At 55.0% G+C, this 20,444-nt stretch overlaps 1 protein-coding gene across 1 annotated transcript; it reads left to right on the top strand.

The window, feature by feature from the left end:
- The first annotated feature begins 7,810 nt into the window (after positions 1-7,810).
- Positions 7,811-20,147, top strand: LOC125089548 (chymotrypsinogen 2-like). Its single transcript, XM_047711823.1, is given in 8 exon segments — positions 7,811-7,947; positions 9,846-9,949; positions 10,033-10,112; positions 10,214-10,292; positions 10,532-10,712; positions 11,344-11,477; positions 11,965-11,985; positions 20,133-20,147. Coding segments are annotated over 8 exon segments (702 nt in total). The 5' UTR covers positions 7,811-7,859.
- The last annotated feature ends 297 nt before the right edge of the window (positions 20,148-20,444 follow it).

A 20,444-nucleotide genomic window follows, 5' to 3' on the forward strand; every position in this document is an offset into this window, starting at 1 on the left:
GAGAAATTTGAGGGTGAGGGTGCGAGCGGGAGGTACAGCGTGAGTCCCGCAAAACACGCAAGGAAAATGGTAACTCGTGGCTGCTTTTCATTTCCGTCGCACTGACGGTAGCGTGCTCCGCAGTACAGGGCTCCGCACAGAAACAGCTGTGCAGACTTGGGCAGGTTATGTGACCTCTCTGGTTTTGTTTCTAAGTAGTAAAAATGGGGATGCTTGTCGGCATTATGAAAGGACTGCGCTAGGACCCGGCCTAACGACAATCCATGTCGGTTGGTCCTCTGTACTCCTTCTTGAATTCCTATCGGTGCCCTTTCTGCATTCTAGAAGACTGTCTAATGACAGCGAGGGGTGGCCACACTGTATCAGGGGGGAAAGCAGGGCACAAACAGGAGGCGGGAGGGTGGCCCCCTCTGTGAGACCCTGCTATCCGTGCAAGCCCGTTCATCCTTTCCAGCCTAGTTTACCAGGCCCAGAGCGGGCTGGGACAAAAGAAAAGAAACACAGATTTCTCCTGCTTTTAGGAAGCATGCATGGGGACAGGAGCGGGAGAATTTACTGAAAAGGCGGGGGGGGGGGGGGGGGGGGAGTAAAATGTACATTCCCACCGGCTAAGGAGTTATCATGGTTAATACCAAGGCAGGAGGGCCTCACCCAGAGGGGACATCCTATAAGTTATAGGAGCAGGTGGAGTGCGCCTCGGGGACTGTGCCCAAGCCGAGGCAATGACAAGAGCGACTTGCCACGCTCTGGAGGCCGAGGGCACTCGTGAGTCTGGAAGGCAGGAGGCCGGGGGCGCGGGCTGGGGGACCGAGGCGGGGCCCTATGAAGACGCGGTCGGGTAGCCGCTGACGCGATGCTGCAGCCTCTGGGTGCGTCGTTCCACCTGTCGGAAAGCGAGGTGGCCGCGGTCGGAGGGCCCGCAGGACCCAAGGTGGGAGGGGCGCCGCGGGTGGGGGTGGGGCCGCGGCCTCGGAGCGCCGGGACCCCGCCCAGCCCGCGCCCTCGCGCACGGGCGGCGGAGGTGTGGGAAGGCGCGCAGCTGCAGGTGGCGGCGGGGAGGGCGGGCCGCACGTGCGCGCACTCCTGCGGGGGGCGGGGCCCGAGGCCCTCCAGCCTGCCGCGTCGCCACCCCAGAGCCCGAGGAAAGACCCCTTGGCCCGCGCCCTTCCGGTCCTTTCACGACGCGGGGCTCCTCCGACCCTCGCGCGTTGAGGCCTGGGACAAGCAGCCAAGTCGTCGGGGTCCCAGGCTGAGCCTCCGGGTGTCCGGACCCGGCTGTTCAGCCAAACGAAGCTGACCGTATCGAGTATTTCCCTGGTTTCCATTTGTCGCTATTTCTAACTTCCCACCCTCGGGTTTGGAACCCTGCGTCTGGGCTCCTGGAGCGCACCCGTCTCTACTCCTGCACACCCCAAGGGAGAAGGTATGGCCCTGGTTGCGGGTGGCGGGCCATCTCAGGAAGGCTAACCGCGCGGGTCACCTCGTTGCAAGGGCGCAGCAGCTGGTGTGTTGGCGGGCGGTGCTGAAGAAATTCCTGGAAAAGGGGGGCGGGTGTCTCAGGATGACCGGCTCCGAGGGCGCCGTGGCAACAAACAGCATGGGAACGCTCTTTCCAGGGACGCCTGCGCTTTGCTGGGGACAGCAGGCCCTGAGCCAGTCCCTGCCAGGCTGCCTCCTAGAATCTGGCTTCTGGTGGGGGTTGTGCGGGGCGCGGTGGGGGGGTGGTCCAGGTTCGCGAGGCGCGGAGGAGTGCGTCCTTCCACCGCTGACAGGTCTACGACTGGGGTATTGCTCGAGGCCGAAACTCAAATGTCAGTTTCCTTAGGTGAAGGGGTCCCTCTTCTTGAAGCCCTGCCTCTCAGGAGGTCAAATCCCAGACTCTTCTTTTTATTAAAAATAACGTATATTGAAGTATAATTTACATGTGATGCGATGCACAGGTCTTAAGTGAGCAGAGGGACAAACAGAGACACACACACACACACCCACCCAGGCACACACACACCCACACACACACCATAGTGTAAGAAACACCACAACCAGGGTATAAGATGATGCCATCATTCCAGAAAGTTCCCGTATGCCTCTTTCCAGCTATCCCTCCTCTGAGGCAACCAGCAACCACCGTTCTGATTTCTTTCACCACGTATTAGTTTTGCCTGTTCTAGAAATTGATATACACGGAAGCGGACTATATGTTGTTGTCTTTGTATGTGGATTCTTTTCACTCAGCCGAATGGTTTTGTGATTCACTTGTGTTCTTGGCTGGAAATGCAGGCCACGTCCGTTGTACCCCACGGGGTTGGTGGGGGGACGCCTGGGGGAGGCCTGTCATGGGAGCTTGGCCTTTGTGAAAGGTGGTGAAGATCGCCCAAGGGGAACGGGTGGGGAGGGGTCTTGCTATCCATAGCGAGGTGGTCTGTCCCCATCACTGGCCTCAGGCACAAATCCAAGGCAGGCAGTGGCAGGGGAAAGCTTTGTCATAGAGAAAGGGTGGGGTGGTTGCTGCAGGCTGGGGGTGGGGAGTTGGGGGCATGGAGGGGGCAGAGCTCTGTGCTCTGTGGTCTGGTTCTCATCTGTTTGTATCTTCAGTGTCTCACCTTCCACTTAAGTTTAAGGGTGAAAGGTGTGGGTACAGGGAAATGGAAAGGACCAACTCGTGCCATGGGCAGGGGTAGGGGTGCGGATGGGTGGGGTAGGTTCTGGGGAGAACTGGCTCTCTCTCAGAAGGCGGCCGCCCCAGGTGGGCACAGAGCATTTGTGCAGATGGAGACTGGCTCCCTCGGACAGGGGCGGGGAGCACCTGTATTGGCAAGGGGGGCTTCATGGAGATTTGGGGTTCAGAGTTCTCCAGCCTTGCTCTGTCTGCTTAAAGTAAGTACACCACTCCTTCCCCACCAGCTCCTTACCTGGTGGGGTTGTGTGTCTGTCAGGCTCTGTAAGACTCCAAGCCCAAAGTCAGGCTCCAGGCTTGTCTGTGGTGGTGGTATGGTGTGAATCACGGGCCGTACAATTCACCCATTTCAAGTGGATGAAGCAAAGGTTTTGGGTTTATTGCATTAGTTTTTAAAAATTGTGTTAAAATATATATAACATGAAAGGTCCCATTTTCACCATTAAAAAAATTTTTTTTATTAACTTATAATGTATTATTTGCCCCAGGGGTACAGGTCTGTGATTCATCAGTCTTACACAATCCACAGCGCTCACCATAGCACATACCCTCCCCAATGTCCATCCATTTTCACCGTTTTTAAGTGTACAATTCAGTGGCAGTAATTACATTCCCAATTTGCACAACCATGTTCCCTATTCCCAAAACGTTCTCATCACTTCAAGTGTGTCCCCTGAAGGATAACGCCAATTTTCCTCTCCCCCAGCCCTGGTAACCTCAATTTAATGTACGTCTCTATGGATTTGTCCATTATGGATGTGTCTCGGAACTGGAATCGTGCACTAGGTGGGCCACTGGGACCGGCTTGTGTCTTTGAGTCTAATGTTTTCAAGGTTGACCCGTGTTGTAGGATACAGCTGTACTCTGTTCTTTTTCGTGACTGAGTAATATTCCACTGTGTGCCTGTGCCCAGTTCATTTATCCATTTGTCCCCTGATGGACATTTGGGTTGTTTCCAGCTTTGGCCTTTGTGAATATTGGCATACAAGTATCTGTTTGAATCCCTGCTCTCGTCTTTGGAGGGAATATATGTACCTAGGAGGGGAATTGCTAGGTCATAGGATGATTCAATGTTTAGCTCTTTGAGGAGCCATCATACCGTTTTCCACAGAGACTACCGAATTTCCTATCCCCTCCAGCAGTGTGCAAGGATTCCAGTTTCTCCACATCCTTGCCAAAACCTCTTTTTTCCCCTTTTAAAAATCATCGCCATCATGGTCGGTGGGAAGCAGCATCTCAGTTTTTGTGTGTTTTCTTAATTTTCAAATTGTGGTAATTTGCCGTCTGGACCATGTTCAGCTCCATCAGTGGTGTTAAGTGCTTTCCCATCATAACCGCTGCGTCCAGAACTCTCTTCATCTTGCTACAGTGGAGCTCTGCATCTGTTAAACTGTAACCTTCCGTTGTCTCCCCCGCCAGCCCCAGGCAGCCGTCATTCTACTTGCTGTCCGATGACTTATAAATGGGATCGTACGGAGTCTGCCTTTTCGTGACTAGCTTCTTTCAGTGAGCCTGACACCCTACAGTTTTGTCCATGCTGTAGCCTGTGTTGGGATTTCCTTCCTTTTTCTTTTTTAAAGATTTTATCTATTTATTTGACACAGAGAGAGAGATCCCAAGTAGGCAGAGAGGCAGGCAGAGCGAGAGAGGGAAGCAGGCTCCCCGCTGAGCAGAGAGCCCGATGCGGGGCTCGACCCAGGACCCTGACACCATGACCTGAGCCGAAGGCAGAGGCTTACCCCGCTGAGCCACCCAGGCGCCCGGGATTTCCTTCCTTTTTAAGGCCGAATTGATGTTCCCTTCTCTACATAGAGCACCTTCTGTTTCTGTGTTCATCTGTGGTTAGACGTGTGTTACTCCCATGTCTTAGATACCGTAGATAATGTTGGTACAGACATGGGCGTACAGATACCTGCTTTGAATTCTTCTGGGTGTATGCGCCAAGGTGGAATTGCGAGATCATGGGGTAAATCTGTTCTTCTTTTTTTGAGGAACCGACAGTGTGCGAGGGATCCCATTTCTCCACATCCTTTCTCATTCTTCTTTCCTGGGGTTTTGTTTGTTCGTTTGCTTGTTTGTTTGTTTTGGTTTTTGGTTTCGGCTTCTAGTTGCCATCCTGTATGGAAATGAGCTGTATCTCACTGTGGTTTTGATGTCGTCTCCCTCAGACTCGTGGTTGTCATCAGCTTCTTGTGTCCTCCTGCACGCTTGGTCCAACTCCGCAGGATTTGTGACCACTGCTGACCCTGGAGGGACTCGGTGCCACAGCCACCTGCCTCCGAGGGCCTGTTTCCACCTGTCCTTCGGCCTCTGCCTGTGCTAATTGGCGATGCCCCGGCCCCACCCCGTGGGCCAGCGGGGTCTCCTCTTCTCTGACAAAGAGGTTACCCCTGGACTTCTCCAGTCTGTGAGCAACGCCTTCCCAGAACGCCATGTTCATTGGGCCGGGGAGGCAAGCACTACATCAGTCACGGTCTTGCCGGAAAACGGGTGGCACCCTCAAAATTGGGTTATCTTTTAATTTGTTATTTTTTAGATTTTATTTGTTTATTTGACAGACAGAGATCACAAGGAGGCAGAGAGTGAGGTGGAGAGAGAGGGGGAAGCAGGCTCCTTGCTGAGCAGAGAGCCGATGCGGGTCTCGATCCCAGCACCCTGGGATCATAACCTGAGCCGAGGGCAGAGGCTTTTATCGCACTGAGCCACCCAGGCGCCCCTCAAAATTGGGTTATTGAGTTGAATTTAAATGAAGGGAACTTTACAAAGGTGTGGGCAGGTTTAGGAAAAACACACAAGGCTGGTGAGGTGCGCAGGGCTCTAGTCACAGGAGCTTCTCACGGAGCTTGAGGGGGGCAGGTTCCCCTGGGAGGTTGGGGGAGGGGGTTGTCGCAGTCCCGAGTCAGGGTCCAGGATGGCGGCCCGCGGGCCAAGCGGCACACGCACTCGAGACCCCCGGGCGCCGCGGGGCGGGGGCCGGTTTCGTCACAACCTCTGGGCGGCAGCGGGGACCCAGGGACACTAGTCAGAGCCTCCCCTCCCGGCTGAGAGCTGGGGCGAGCTGACCCTCTGCGGCAGCCCTCTGTGTGGAGGAGAAGGGAGAAGGGCTCAGGCAGGCAACGCGGAGGCCTCGCTGCTGCTGCTGCTGCTCAGCTCCAGGCCTGGTTTACTGTCAAAGTAGGAGACGTGGCAGCAGGTGGGAGTAGCCGTGACCTCGGGGCTCCGAGCCTCACCCACGCTCGCCTCTGCAAGTGGGGGAGCCGTCCCTGCCTTTCCAGAAGATTCCTCTTATACTCCACTGGGCCAGGAGTTTACTTTTGCAACAGACCCAAAGAGCCAGAGACTTCCAGCTCTTTCTGCTCTGGAAAAGTCCCTGAGGCAAGGAAATACAGTCGGCTGGGCTACCTGCTTGGAATGAGCGAAGGAAAAAAGAAAAAAACCGCAGCAAATGTAAATGACCCTGCCGTGGACCCTAACTTTGGACTCCTCACACTCGCAGCCAAGGTGGACACTCGGCTGGGACCCCCCAGGGCGGGGGGCGCACACAGCGGGGGGCGTCGAAAAGCTTCAGACCTGGTGGCTCTCAACTTTCCTGGAAATGTGGCTCCCTCGGCTCTGCCCTAGAGACGGGGTCCCTCTGGAAGCCTGCCCCGCCCGTGGCCACTGTCCCCACAGGTCAGAGCCCCTGCTTACCCCCCGGGAAGCATTTGGAACAAACTCCATGCCGAGCCCACACAGACCTAAGACAAAGGCTCCTGGCGGCTGGATCAGGAGCAGTGACCCTGTGCCGCTCGCGCTGGCCGGCCTCTCCCGGGCTGACGCAGGCCTGGGGAGCTCAGTGCCCAGAAGCCTCGGGAGGAGACCCCTCTGGCCACCCCTAGCTTCCCCGACAAACCGGCTCAGGGCTGAAGCCCAGACCACCTTCCAGAACCACAGCGCTCTCCTTGCCCTGCCTGGACAATGGGACTCACCACGTCATATTTCTGTCGTTTCGGTGTGTGACTCTGTCACTAGGCTCGGGCCTCATGAGGACAGGGGCGCCGTGTGCCATGCGCACGGGAGCACCCAGCCCAGCGTCTACACCAGGATCTGCCGAGAGGTCACTGGGCCCCTACTTGTGGCAAACGTATCCCCATCCTATTACCCGCCCCTCCTTTTCTCAGTGTTCTGGGATCATCACATCGTTTCTGTTGTTTCCCTGTGGGTCATTTAATGGCGTGGAACCAGTGCCCCATTTTACGGGACGTGGAGCTGTCTACAGTGACTAGTTCCTTACGCTGTGAGTTACCAAAGGAAGAGACCGAGTTGAGCCCAGGGCTAGGGGCACGATGGCCTGTCAGTTGTTTGCTCACCTAGAACCTGCTTGTGGCCTCCGTGAGGGCAATGTCCTCACCCCCACACACCCCCTCAGCCGCGCTCAGGAGCTACCTGGCCGGGCTGGTTTGAAGGGGACCCCCTCGATGACCTGGACCACCTGTACAACACTTCTAGATGACATAGAGCTGAAAATACTCCCCTCCCCCAAGATTTTATTTAATTAATTTATTTATTTGACAGACAGAGATCACAAGTAGGCAGACAGGCAGGCAGAGAGAGAGGGGGAAGCAGGCTCCGCGATGAGGAGAGAGCCCGATGTGGGGCTCGATCCCAGGACCCTGGGATCATGACCTGAGCTGACGGCAGAGGCTTAACCCACTCTGCCACCCAGGCTCCCCTCACTGAAAATACTCTTTGCTGAGCACCTGCTACCTCTGTTCAGTATACTGGAGGCCTCCTGGTGACCACAGCCGGTGTTCTTCAAACCCCGTGGTGGGATTGCCTATGGTTAGGAGCTGGGATTGCTCCCTGTTGCCCTGGCAGTGGCTGGTCCCCGCATCTGATACTGGCTAAAGCCTGCACAGAGCTGGGCTCTGGGGGACCTGAGCTCCTGGCTGGGGTGCCTGCACCGCCCACTTAGCCTTCGGGATTCCAGGTGTTGCCAAGTCATAGGGGTGACAATGCATCAGACCAGCTGCCCTTTTCCCAGGGGCTGGGGCATCCCAGGCTGAGAGTCCAGCCCAGCTGTGCCAGGGGCTTGACCCCCACTTATTGCTCAAGGTCCTTTGATAACAGGGAGGATGGATCTCGGGCTCCTCTGGCTGGGCAGGGCTTGGGGTTGCCCAGGGGACTTAAAAGCAGGGCCCCCAGCATGGTTGTCCCATATCATTCTGACGACGGCAACATGGCCTTTCTCTGGCTTCTCTCCTGCTTTTCCCTTGTGGGAGCTACCTTTGGTTGTGAGTGTTGGGACCCCAGGTGTGGACCTACCAGACCTGTAGCAGGCTGAGGAGGAGGGCCTGAGCCCTCAGTGGCTCTGCTGCCAGCCCCACAGAAGGAGCTCGAGGTGCCCTGTCCAGGGCGAGCCCTAGGACCTGGCCACAAGGGTGTTTGGAGCCCCCTTCCCTGTACCTGGGGGCCTCTCCCCAGAGGCTGCTGGGAACACCGGGGTCCTCTGGGGCTCTCTGAGCCAGGAGGGTGCCAGAGCCCAGTCTGGGCCTCTGCTGAGTCCTACGGCCCCAGGCATGGCTCAGGCAGGGGTGCTGTGAGCAGAGCCGGGTGCGGTCACAGGGGACTCTCAGTGCCTCTCCTCAGATTTTCATCTGTTGTGCCAGGCACATGTGAAGTGTTTTATTTTCCACTAAAAAAGAAGAGGAAATGGTAAAAAGTACAGGAAATAATATGACAACCACGAGTATTACTTTCTTCTTAACAGGAACTAGGGACGACAGAGAGAAGGAACTCAAGCAGGAAGTGTGGGAGAGGGAGAAACAGGCTTCCCGCTGAGCAGGGAACCCGACGTGGGGCTCAATCCCAGGACGCTGGGATCATGACCTGAGCCGGAGGCAGACTGAGCCACCCAGGCGCCCCACACTCCGTCAATTTTAAAGCGTGCCCGGGGCGCCTGGCTTGGTGCATACCGCCCTGGATCTCAGGGTGGAGAGTTCAAGCCCCATGCTGCGCATCGAGCGTACTTTAAAAACAAAAGACAGAGTGCTTTCCCCTGCCCGTGTTATGTTACGGATTTATCCCCACTGGTGCGGATACCCGTTCACTGTAAAGTGGTCAGCTGTGTAAATTCATCCCGGTGTAGTTCTAACGTCTTTGCTGTTGCGGAGAAAGCGATTAGCGTGCTGACGTGTTTCGGCAAGATTCTGCTGTGTTGGGCGACCCGGGGGCAGCAGGGCAGGCGCCGGCCTGTGTTCCCCGGGGGAGGGCTGCCTGTCCGCGGGGGCTCCGGGAGCCCAACGTTGCTTGCACGGGTGCCGAGAACTCCCCCGGTCCTCACGGACCTATGGAGGACACCTGTCTTTTCTCAGAGCCGGGGACAATTCAACCCCACGTTTTCTGTGTTCCCCGTGGGTCATTTGATGGGGCAGAACTGAAGTCCTGTTTTCTTTAATAATTAAGAAATGTAAACTTGCTGCATGAATAGTTCCTGAAATCTCTGGAAAAGAAAATTCAGCAGGGAGGAAGGCCCCATTTCTTACCTGCTTCGCCAAGGCAGGCGTCCGCGTTCCAGGGTCCCCTGTGCACTTGGGGTTAGCCAGGTTTTAATTTCACTCCCCCACTCAACAGGTGAGTTTTGACCCGAGCGGTGAGCCTCGTTTGCTCCCCGGCTTACTGAGGAAGCGAGCAATGGCGATTCGGCGACCCTCTGAGGGCTCACAGCACGCAGGCTGGGTGTCCAGCCCCGCAGTCTGATTTCTCAGCCTGTTTTCTGCTCCTTCATCAGGAAGGCCCCGGGGGCGCCTGGATGGCTCAGTGGGTTAAAGCCTCTGCCTTCAGCTCAGGTCATGATCCCAGGGTTCTGGGATGGAGCCCCGCATGGGGCTCTCTGCTCAGTGGGGAGCCTGTTTCCCCCTCTCTCTCTGCCTGCCTCTCTGCCTACTTGTGATGTGTCTGTCAAATAAATAAATAAAAATCTTTAAAGGAAGGCCCTGGGCAGGGCAGCATGAGTGGGGCGAGCAGGCTGCACGGGGGACCATCGTGCCTACAGGTTGAAGAGTGCAGCAGCAGTCATGTGGGGGTGGGAAGAGTGTGGTGTGGGGTCCTGCACCGGCCTGGAAGAAACCAGGAGTCCTGCAGATTGGCCCTGGGCCTCAGCCTTCTTCCCCCTCCTCCTGCCCCACCCCAGACTGCGGGGTCCCCGCCATCAAGCCTATGCTGAGTGGCCTGTCCAGGATCATCAATGGGGAGAACACTGTTCCGGGCTCCTGGCCCTGGCAGGTGTCCCTGCAGGTGAGTGGGAGACACATTGCGGTATTAGCCAGGCCGGGGGCTGCCGGCATCCAGCCAGCACTGACCTCCCCGTCTTCCTCCAGGACAACACTGGCTTCCACTTCTGCGGGGGCTCCCTCATCAGTGAGGACTGGGTGGTTACTGCCGCCCACTGTGGGATCAGGTGAGACCTGGGCAGGCTCAGCGCTCTGATTCTGCCTACGTTTGGGAGTGAGGAGGGAGCAGGCCCACTCCCAGTCCTTAATTTCCATGTGATCGCCCTAGTACGTCTCACCTCATCGTGGCTGGGTAGTTTAACCAGCGCTCAAATGAGGAGAACATCCAGGTCCTGAAGATTGCCAAGGTACGCCCGAGCCGGGTGCGACTGGCCTGGGTGGGGACAGGAGCAGGAAGGACAGAACCCTTGTGCTGCTGGAGACACAGGAGCCCAGCATGGATGGGGATGCCCTCTGAATTCTCATTGCGGGCTTCTGTGGGTCTGTTTCCTGCACGGTGGCCTCCAAAAAAAGAGCTTATCTCCTTGCAACCTGAGGGCCAACGGACCCGAGGGCCTAATTTTGTTGTTTCAGCTCTGCCCTATAGGTTTTCAACAACCCCAAGTTCAACATGTTCACCATTGGCCATGACATTGCCCTGCGGAAGCTGGCCACGCCTGCCCGCTTCTCCCAGACGGTGTCCCCTGTATGCCTGCCTGAGGTGACAGACGAATTTCCCTCTGGTTTGCTGTGCACCACCTCTGGCTGGGGAAGGACCAAGTACAATGGTGAGCACGACCCGTGTTTCCACCCAGGAAACGTGTATGCACTTGGGAGTCTCAGGGGGCGGGGGGCACCCCTGTGGCTTTTCCTTTTTTTCTTGTCTAAATTGCAACACAGCTGTAAATCTTTCCATTTCTCTATTTAAAACCCTCTTAATGGAAAACCTACCAAACACGAATAGAGATGAGCTTAGGGACGCCTGGGTGGCTCAGTTGGTTGGGCCTCGGTCACTATCCCGGGGTCCTGAGATTGAGACCCACGTTAGGCTCCCTGCTGAGCAGCGGGTCTGCTTCTCCCTCTGCCTGCTGTTCCCCCTGCTTTGCTGTCTCTCTCTCTCAAATAAATGGATAAAATCTTTAAAAAAAAAAAAAAAAAAAGATGTGCTTAAGCACTCTGGCCTTGAAGACCACTTTGCGGAGAAGCACGGAAGCACCGGCAAGCGTGGCCCCCCTCACTGCCATGCCCCACTTCCAGGCCCGACTTCTCTCCAGACTCGAGGCTGGTGGCTGTGTGTGGCACTGGCCAGGGGGTCTGGGCTGGGAGTGTGACGTACTGGTGTGCTTCGGGACCCCGGGAGTCCGGCGGGGTGGGCGGGGGAGGGGCCCCGACCCCTCCGGGCCTGCTGTGTCCCTCCAGCCTACAAGACCCCCAACAAGCTGCAGCAGGCGGCCCTGCCCCTCCTGTCCAACGCCGAGTGCACGAAGTTCTGGGGCAGCAAGATCACAGCCGTGATGGTTTGCGCAGGCGCCAGCGGCGTGTCCTCCTGCTCGGTATGGCCCGGCTCTGCCACCCTGGTGCTCCCCTCGGACCTCGCACTGCCCCTGCTCAGCCCAGAGGGCAGGTCCTGTCTGCGTGTGTCTTGGCCCCCTCAATCAGGCCAGCTGCCCAGGCCCCAGCCCAGACCCACAGGAGCAGGGGCCTCTGCCTGAGGGCTCTCTCTGGCCTGGGTGTGCTGCCAGGCTCCTGGGGGCCATGGCGGCCATGGCCCCCTCACACCAGCCCCTGGGAGCTGGGGGTTTGTGGCCTGTTGCACAGGCACTGGCCGGGTCAGAGGGTTGGCCACCTGCCCCAGGCCCTCCGGGAGTTGGTGACAGAGCTGGGGCTGCTGTGGGGCCCACACTGAAGGGTCTCCTTCTCAGTCACCGTGCCCAGGCATGTCATTTCTCTGCACAGAACCTGGGCTGGGGCAGGTCAGGGCACACTGGGGCCTTGGCACCCCACTTTGGGCTTGGAAACTAGTCCTTTGTCCTCCTGCAGGGCGACTCTGGGGGCCCCCTGGTGGAGGGGAAATGTTTACCAACTTTTCCTTTGCGGGTTTCTTTGGTAACACTTATGTATTTGAGAGAGAGAGAGCATGTGCTCACTGGGGAAGGGCAGGGGAGAGGGAGAGGGAGAGAGAGACTTCAAGCAGACTCTGCACTGAGGGCAGAGCCCAATGTAGGGCTCTATCTCATGATGCTGAGGTCATGACCTCAGCTGGAATCGAGAGTCAGCCGCCCCACTGACTGAGACACCCAGGTGCCCCCTTCACAGAGTTTTTAACACTTTTTCTCTCACTGATTTTCAGGATGTTTGTCCTCAATCATCCTCCAAAAGTGACCCAGCCCGTTACGTTTTTGTGTTCTAGAATTATGACATTCCTGCAGATTTCAGTGTATACAATGGTGGGGGCCCCTGGGGGACTCAGGCGGTTAAGTGTCCGGCTCTTGATTTCAGCTCGCATCATGGTCCCGGGGTCATGAGATCAAGCCCCACATCGGGCTCCATGCTGACCTGGAGCTGCTTAAGATTCTCTCCCTCCCTCACCCTTGGCCCCTCCCCAGCCCCTCTAAAAAAATAAAAAGATAAATAAACATTTAAATGTATGTGAGGGTTTCGCTCCATTGTAATTATTGTCCTTATTGAAGCTCAGACCGTGATGCCTCGACCGGTGGGAGCTTCTCCCCTTGGCTCGGAGACGCCCTGACGTCTGAAACAGGGTTTCAGGGTTTCCTCGCGGTCTGGGGTGACGAGATGCTCCCTGAGTGCCTGAGTCAGCTCTTTGTCTAAAACCTCCCCGGTTTCTTTTAGTTGTACTATTTCATTAACTCAATGCTATGTTAATGGGTAGCTTTCTTTTTTAAAATTATTTATTTGCGGGTGCCTGGGTGGCTCAGTGGGTTGAGCCGCTGCCTTCGGCTCAGGTCATGATCTCAGGGTCCTGGGATCGAGTCCCGCATCGGGCTCTCTGCTCAGCGGGAAGCCTGCTTCCCTCTCTCTCTCTGCCTGCCTCTCTGTCTACTTGTGATCTCTCTCTGTCAAATAAATAAATAAAAATCTTTTTAAAAAAATTATTTATTTGTGAGAGAGGGAAAGAGCATGGGAAGGGACAGAAAGAGAGAGAGGGAGAGACTCTCAAGCAGACTTCACATTGAGCACGGAGCCCCACACTCGATCTCACGACCCTGAGGTCATGACTTAAGCCGAAACCGAGAGTTGGATTTTTTAAGCAACTGAGCCAGTCAGGTGCCCCTGGAGCAGCTTTCTTAATTTCCTTTTCAGAATGTTTGTTATAGGCACGGGGGTACAGAACCTCAACTGATCTTCTTGTGTTTCTCCTGCATCGTGCCACTTTCCTAAAGTTATTAACTTGAATCGCTCGCTTGTCGATTCTTTGGGCTTTTCTGTGGGTAGGATCATGTCATGCGCAAATAGAGGTAGCTGTACTTTTTCCTTTCCCATTTCGATGACTTTTATTAATTTTTTTTCCTCTTGTCTAATTTGTTCTGGCCATAATTTCAATACAGTATTTGCTCGCAGTGGTGAGAGCAAACACCTTGTTTTTGTTCCTGATCTGAGTGGGAAAGCTTTCACTTCTTCGCCATTGGATGCAACGTTACCTGTGTGTCTTTTTCATAAATGCCCTTTAGCATCGAGCAGGTTCTTCTGTATTTTTTAGTTGTCTGTGTGCTTTTTATCATGAAAGCCTGTTGAATTTGGTCAAAGGTTTTTTTCTGTGTCATTTGAGATCATTATTTGGGTTTTTCTTCCTTCTGTTAACACAGTGTGTTCCACTGGTCCATTTCTTATGTTCAACCACCCTCTCGAGCTTGGGATAAATCCCATTTGGCCACGGTGGGTAATCTTTTTAGTACCCGGTGGATTTGGTTTGCTAATGTTTTATGGAGGACTTTTGCTTCTATACTTACGAGTCATGCTGGTCATTTTTTGTAACGTTTCATCTGGCTTTGGTATCTGGGTAACACTAGCCTCCTAGTTATTTTGTGTTGATTATTTGTTATTTTCTAACATCTTAGTTTGGCCCTGTGGCTCATTCATTTTCTGCCTTTCCCCTTTCCTAATATAAATATTTCAGACTTTGAATTTCCCTCAAAGCACTGCTTTCATTGCGGCCCATAAATTTTTATATATGTTGTCCTAAGTTTTTCTACCTCTGTTATCATTTCTTCAACTTATGAGTTATGTGGCAGTGTGTTCTCTCCTGGTCCAGTGACCTTTTTATCAAAGAATGACGTAATACAAGAAAAAGCACAAACCGTGGGTAGTTTGATGAACTTTTTTTTTTTTTTTTTAAATTTCAAGTACAATCCACCCCTCCACATGGGGCTCAAACACGTGACCCCAAGATCGAGAGTCACGCGCTGCTCCGACTGAGCCAGCCCAGTGCCCCAGTTAGATGAATTGTCGTGAGCGCACAGTCACACAGCAAGCTGACCCGGGAATAGCACCGAGACCGGGTCGCCCCCTCGGTCTCGGTGCTCCTGTAGCCCCAGCAGAGCCACTCTGCCGACCTCAGTGCCATGGCCTGGCTCTGCCCCTTTGGAACTTCATACAAATGGAATCATAGAGCTGCACCCTTGAGTTTTTCCATCCTAAGGTTTTTTAAAATCTTTCCTGCAATCAGAGGAATCTCTACAGTTCCTTCTCCCAGAGAGTTGTATCCATTTCTGTTTTTTTCTTCATCTCGTTTTCTGGCATCCCTGTTTTCTAGGCACTAGCATTTCCCTTTTTAATCCTATTTCCTTTCATTTCCTGCTTCTTCCAAGAGAGTTTCTTAACCTACCTTCTAACCCATCAATTTATTTATTTTTTTAAATTAAGATTTTATTTATTTAAAGTGTGCAGCGGGCAGGGCAGTTGGGGAGGGGCAAAGAGTGGAGGGAGAGAGAGAATCTTAATCAGGCTCCATGCCCAGCAAGGAGCCCAATGCAGAGCTCCTTCCCATGACTCTGAGATCATGACCTGAGCCAAAATCAAGAGTCAGATGCGTAAGCAACTGAGCCACCCAGGCACCCCACAATTTCTCAACTGTCTTCTACTATTGAGTCTTTTATTATGTTCTTTAGTTTAATCACTGTGGTTTTCATGTCTATCACTTCTACTTGGCTCCTTTTCTAGTTTCTTGTTCTTTTCTTTTTTAACACTTTCTTTTAAGAAAAAATTTTTTTAAAGATTTTATTAATCTAATTGGCAGAAGGAGAGAGCATGAGCAGGGGGAGGTTTGAAAAGCAGGCTCCCAGGGGCGCCTGGGTGGCTCAGTGGGTTAAAGCCTCTGCCTTCAGCTTGGGTCATGGTCTCAGGGTCCTGGGATCGAGCCCCATATCGGGCTCTCTGCTCAGCGGGGAACCTGCTTCCTCCTCTCTCTCTGCCTGCCTCTCTGCCTACTTGTAATCTCTGTCTATCAAATAAATAAATAAAAATCTTTAAAAAAAAAAAAGGAAAAGCAGGCTCCTCACTGAACAAGGAGCCTGATGAGGGACTCGATCCCAAGACCCTGGAATCATGACCTGAGCTGAAGGTCACGCCTAAACGACTGAGGCACCCAGGTGTCTCCTAGTTTCTTGTTCTAATTCGATATTGCTGGAAAATTATCTTATTTTGTATGGTGTTTATGCCTATTTTAAGTCTTGGTCTGTTTTCCCCCCCTCATGTCTGTTTCCAGTGGAATCTGAAATTTTCCATTTGAAGGAGCTGATGTCCTCAGAATTCCCATTATTTTGGCATATGGGGCATGGAGTACTGGGTCGCGCAACACACAGGGAGAGAGGCCAAAGCTGCTGGTGGTGTCAGTCCCTTGAGATCAGGACCCAGAAGTACACAGCCACAGCTCGTCACTGCCTTTTCCACCAGGAGACTGCTCTGGGCTGCACTTGTGCTCTGTCTCCAAGGAAAAGCAGCACCCAGAGGCAGTTGGGAGGGATGGGTGGGGGCAGGGAGGTGGTCTCTCTGACCACCTCGGCTCCTCACCGGCACCATTTCTGCATGACCCATTTATCCAAGGACATCTGCACTAGCCGGCATAGGCGGGCCTGGGGCAGGTAGACAATGCACTTTTTTTAAAAAAAGATTTTATTTATTTGACACAGAGAGATCACAAGAAGGCAGAGAGGCAGGCAGAGAGACGGGGAAAAGCAGGCTCCCTGCTGAGCAGAGAGCCCAATGTGGGGCTCGATGCCAGGACCCTGAGATCATGACTTGAGCCAAAGGCAGAGGCTTAACCCGCTGAGCCACCCACCTGGGACGATGCACCCTAGACAATGCACTTCTATTTTATTCTCCCAGAGCTGAGCCCGCAGCCTCCTGCTGTTGGTCACAGTCATAGCCACACACAACCCGCAGTTCGGGAGTGTCCTTTCCTCTCCCGGGTCTTTCTCTCACTTTTTTCCTGTCTCCATATTGTCCTCTAGATTTCCCTCGAGATTGATCTTGGGAGAAGCTGCCACCTGGAATCTGAAAATCGCAGTCCTGGGTTAAGGTTGCCATCTAGTGGCCAGTACGAGAACCACATGGCAGTGCCTTGCGTCTTGACTTCCTTCCAACTAGGTGTGTGCAAAACCGAAGGTAAGCCAAATCCGTGGTTTTTGCATTACCCGCTAGCCTTACAAAAAAAGCAAAAAGAAATAGGTGATTTAATTTTATTACTATATTTTATTTAACCCAGTATAGGCACCTATTATTTCAACATATAATCAATGTTTTAGAATTAACGGTTTATTTTACATTCTTTTTCTCATACTTGGTCTTTGAAATCCAGTGTGTAACACGCACTTACAGCACATCTCAAGCAAGATGCTCAGATCTTGAATACTTGATCCGCCTTTAAGTTTCATAAAAATTACAGTTGAAAAGGTTGGTTTACATATCCCTGTTCCAAATATACATTTTTGCTATCAGTTAAGTACAGTTAATCGAACTGTCCACAATTGAACCAGGAGTCTGTGCCTGTCTGCAGACAGAGCCTCTGGAAGACAGGATCTGCTGCCCCATATTCTTGTTCCGAGTTAGGCGTGTTTGACTCAATGTACGCTCCCCACCTTCTCTGTGTCCGGGCACAGGTGAACTTGCTTCTACCCAACTGAAACATTGGAATTGATCAGACGAGAATGTTCGTCATTTACCTCTGGACAATGTCACACTAGTTGCTGGCCACCTATCAGCCCACATCGGTACCCACAGCCTGCTGGATCCTGGGACAGCTTACACAGGGATGGTGGACACCCCAGGCAGCTCTCCGCTGTCCGTCTTCTCTGGGCGTTTCCTCAGCTGAAGAGAATTGTTGAGAGCCAGGCCCTGCCTCCTTTCCCAGGCAGCCCAAAGCCCTGAAGGGCTGCGGGTTTATAAAGGCCCCATCTCTTCTCGAAGCTTTTCCCTCTGCCCAACAGCTGCGGCTCCTGAACCAGGTAGGGAGCGCCCTCTGACAAGCTTTCTTTATGGGGGGGCTTCATCTAGGAGTGGGCCCCAGAAAGCAGCTGCAGGGTGGGGTTCTGAGCTGGACCGGGGGCCGCGGCTGGCAGGGAGACTCCTGGCCTCTGTGCCCCTGGAACAACGTAACCATGAAGTTGTTAAAATGTTTACCGCTGATGAGCTGGGGTGCTCTTCTGGCCGGAGAGAACTCACCAGGGCTTTCCGTCTGTCAGGAGTTTGAAAACCCTCGAGTGAGGGAGAAAATATAAGGTCCATGAAATGGTGTGGCTGTTGCTAAGCCCAGTTAAGTTTTGGGAAAAGAAAAGGAAAAGCTGAGAGTGATTCTCGGGCAATTAAAAGCTCGCTGTGAAAGCCGGTGTGCCTTGTTGGGAGCCCGGGAGGAGGCGCTCCCCTCCGGAGTCCGCCTGGTGAGGAAAGCTGAGGCCTGGGTCCAGGACTGAGTCACAGCGCCGCCGGGTTCCAAGGCTGACCAAGGCTGGCACAGGCCTGCCATTAGGTCAGGGCCCTGCAGGCCAGCAGACACCCCGGCGTCGACCCCCTCACCCCCGCCCTGAGGCTGTGCCAGGCCTGGTAAGAGCTGAAGGAAGCTGTTCCCCAAGGGGCCCGCAAGTGCTCAGGGTCAAGGGGGCAGGACCTCCCCCTGGAGGAGGGAGATTTTATTGATTCGGGAGCACTCTTCCAGGGTACAGGTTTTGGGCCCCTGGCCAGGCCCCCAGGGGATGGTGCCCCCGGGCTGCCAAGATGGCTCCCAAGAGCACCGAAACCAGCCCTGGGCCACAGTCGATGAGGCAGAAATGCCAAGAGGGTCTGCGGGGTCGGGGTGGGGTGTAGGGATAGAAGGTGCAGAAGAAGGTGCTGCAGAGGGAAGGCACCACGTCAGGCAGAAGGCCCAGGGGCTGTTCCACGGGAAGGCTCAGGAGTCGTGCCCCCCCCCGGCAAAGCCAGGGAGAATGTGCCGGGGAGAGAGCCGAAAGCAGGGCTCCTGGGCCTGGCCACTGGCCAGGGCGGGTGGACGGAGGCGCTGCTACCGACCAGAGCTGCCGAGACCGCGTGCTGGGACCCCTGAGGTAGCGGGTGTGTGGGTGCCCTCCCCGTGAAGAGTGGCCTCCGGGGCCCTGTCCTCCAGAGCATAATAGAGGGAGCGCTACCAGGGGCCCTGCTCAGTCTGTGCAGGCAAAAGAAATCAAGGACGATGACCCGCAGGCCGAGCTGCCTCCCAGTCTGGCGTTGTGGGCCCGATTCGCAGGCGGCCTCCTAACCGGCGTCAGGTGCGCGCCCCGCTCCGCGCTCCCCCCCACCTCCGGCGCGCCCGGGCCGCCTGCTGTCGGAGACCCTGACCTGCGCCGGCCTCGCCTGCATCTGGATCGCGGGTCCTGCGGGGCAGGGGTCGTTCCTCTGTGAGTGGGGCTCCGCAGAGCAGGGAGCTCACCCCAGCCGCATCCTGTGGGGACTCAGGGATGCCCGCGCCCGGCATCTCCCGGACTCTCTCTTTATCGGTGAATTTCAACCAGACGCGCAGGAATGAAAAAGCCCGAGAAGGGAAAAGCGAGGTCAAAGGGTGAGATCTCCAAAACGCAGGAGAGCAGGGGTATGGCAGTGGAGAGGCAAGCAGCCGGCGGAGGGTTTATTTGAGGCAGCGGTTCTGGAAGGGAGGCCCTGGGGATCACCAGCTCTAGTCAGATGCTTTCTTACAACCGAGCCCTAGATCAGCCCCTGCTGTGATGCCTGGGGGAGCTCCTGGCGGGGGGCCGGTGTTAGCAGCACCGGTAGAGGATGGCTTAGAAGTCAGGTAGGTAGAGCACGTTTAACCAACCATTACTTCATTACCATCGAGTGAAGATGATGGAAGCAAATCCTGCACTAATTGCACGGGCGCTCGTCTGAAATCCAGTGCGTGGCCCGGCCCCAAACTTCGAGTCCAGCCGTCAAAGTGGCATGGGGATCTCCAAGGCCCTGGCAATCCCTTCAGAGACTGAGGCACTGTCGTGGAATATCTTAACATCTTGGGCCATCGACAAGGCCTCTGACACACAGTCGTATGGCATCAGCTTGTAGCCACATGTGTGCAGAAATGGGGAGGGGGCGAGTGTCCTTTGGAATTGCTTGCAGGGGGACACCGCCTAAAAAGAGATTCAGTCCCTTTGCCGCCCAGCTGCGTGGCGTGCTTGGCCTGAGCCCTGCCAAATGGGCTCTCCAACGTTCCCGGCATTTCCATCCTGTGGTGCAGTCGCAGGCGGGAGCCGTCGTGTTCCAGCATTGCGTCTGTGCGATGGTGAGGCCCCAGGTCTACCAGTAACCCTAACCCCCAGGCCGTGCGCAGCCCGAGGTCAGCCACTCCCGACCTCCAAAACCGCGTTTGTTGAGCTCACTGGTGGGTCCCCAGAGAGGGTTTCTGTTGCCTGAAAACTAGCCGGGATTTTAGCTTCATGAGGCAGCCCTCGCGGCTGCCGTATCTGGGGAGAGCGACTGGTGGGTATGTGGCTGCTTTTGGAGCGTCCCCACTGTTGTCAGGACTCCCCGGGAAGTCCTCTCCCACTAACCTGATGGGCTCCTGACCTGGGCGGGGGGATTCAGGGATGCGGGCCTCACGCTGGGCTGTGTGCCTTGCTGAGCTCACCAGTGTGAACTGGAGGGTGAGCTGCTGGGAAAATCCTACAGAAGCGAGGCGTGGGATCAGGACAAAGTAATGAGGACAGTATCCTGGAGGGTGCAGGTGCGAGGACTGCCAGAAGTGACACGAAGTGGAACTCGGTTGGGGGATCTGTAACACTTGGTGTGTGGGGTGCGTGGGGTGTGAAGGCCCCCGGGGAAGAAGCAAGGCGGAGGGTGTCTTGAAGGAGCCGGCCGCCTGGGGGCGGTAGTGAGTTCCGGGGAGCACTGTGGTAGAGTGTCCATGGCTGAGTCTCCAGAGAGCTGTCCTGTCAGGTGGTCCCAGGGGACAGAGCTAACAAGGAAGGAGCTGGCCTGCTTTGAGGAGGAGCTGTGGGGGGGGGTCCCCGAGGGGAGCCCTGGGGAAGCATCAGGGGCATCGC

The sequence above is a fragment of the Lutra lutra genome, chromosome 17 (assembly GCF_902655055.1).
Source record: "Lutra lutra chromosome 17, mLutLut1.2, whole genome shotgun sequence".
NCBI classification, from domain to species: domain Eukaryota; kingdom Metazoa; phylum Chordata; class Mammalia; order Carnivora; family Mustelidae; genus Lutra; species Lutra lutra.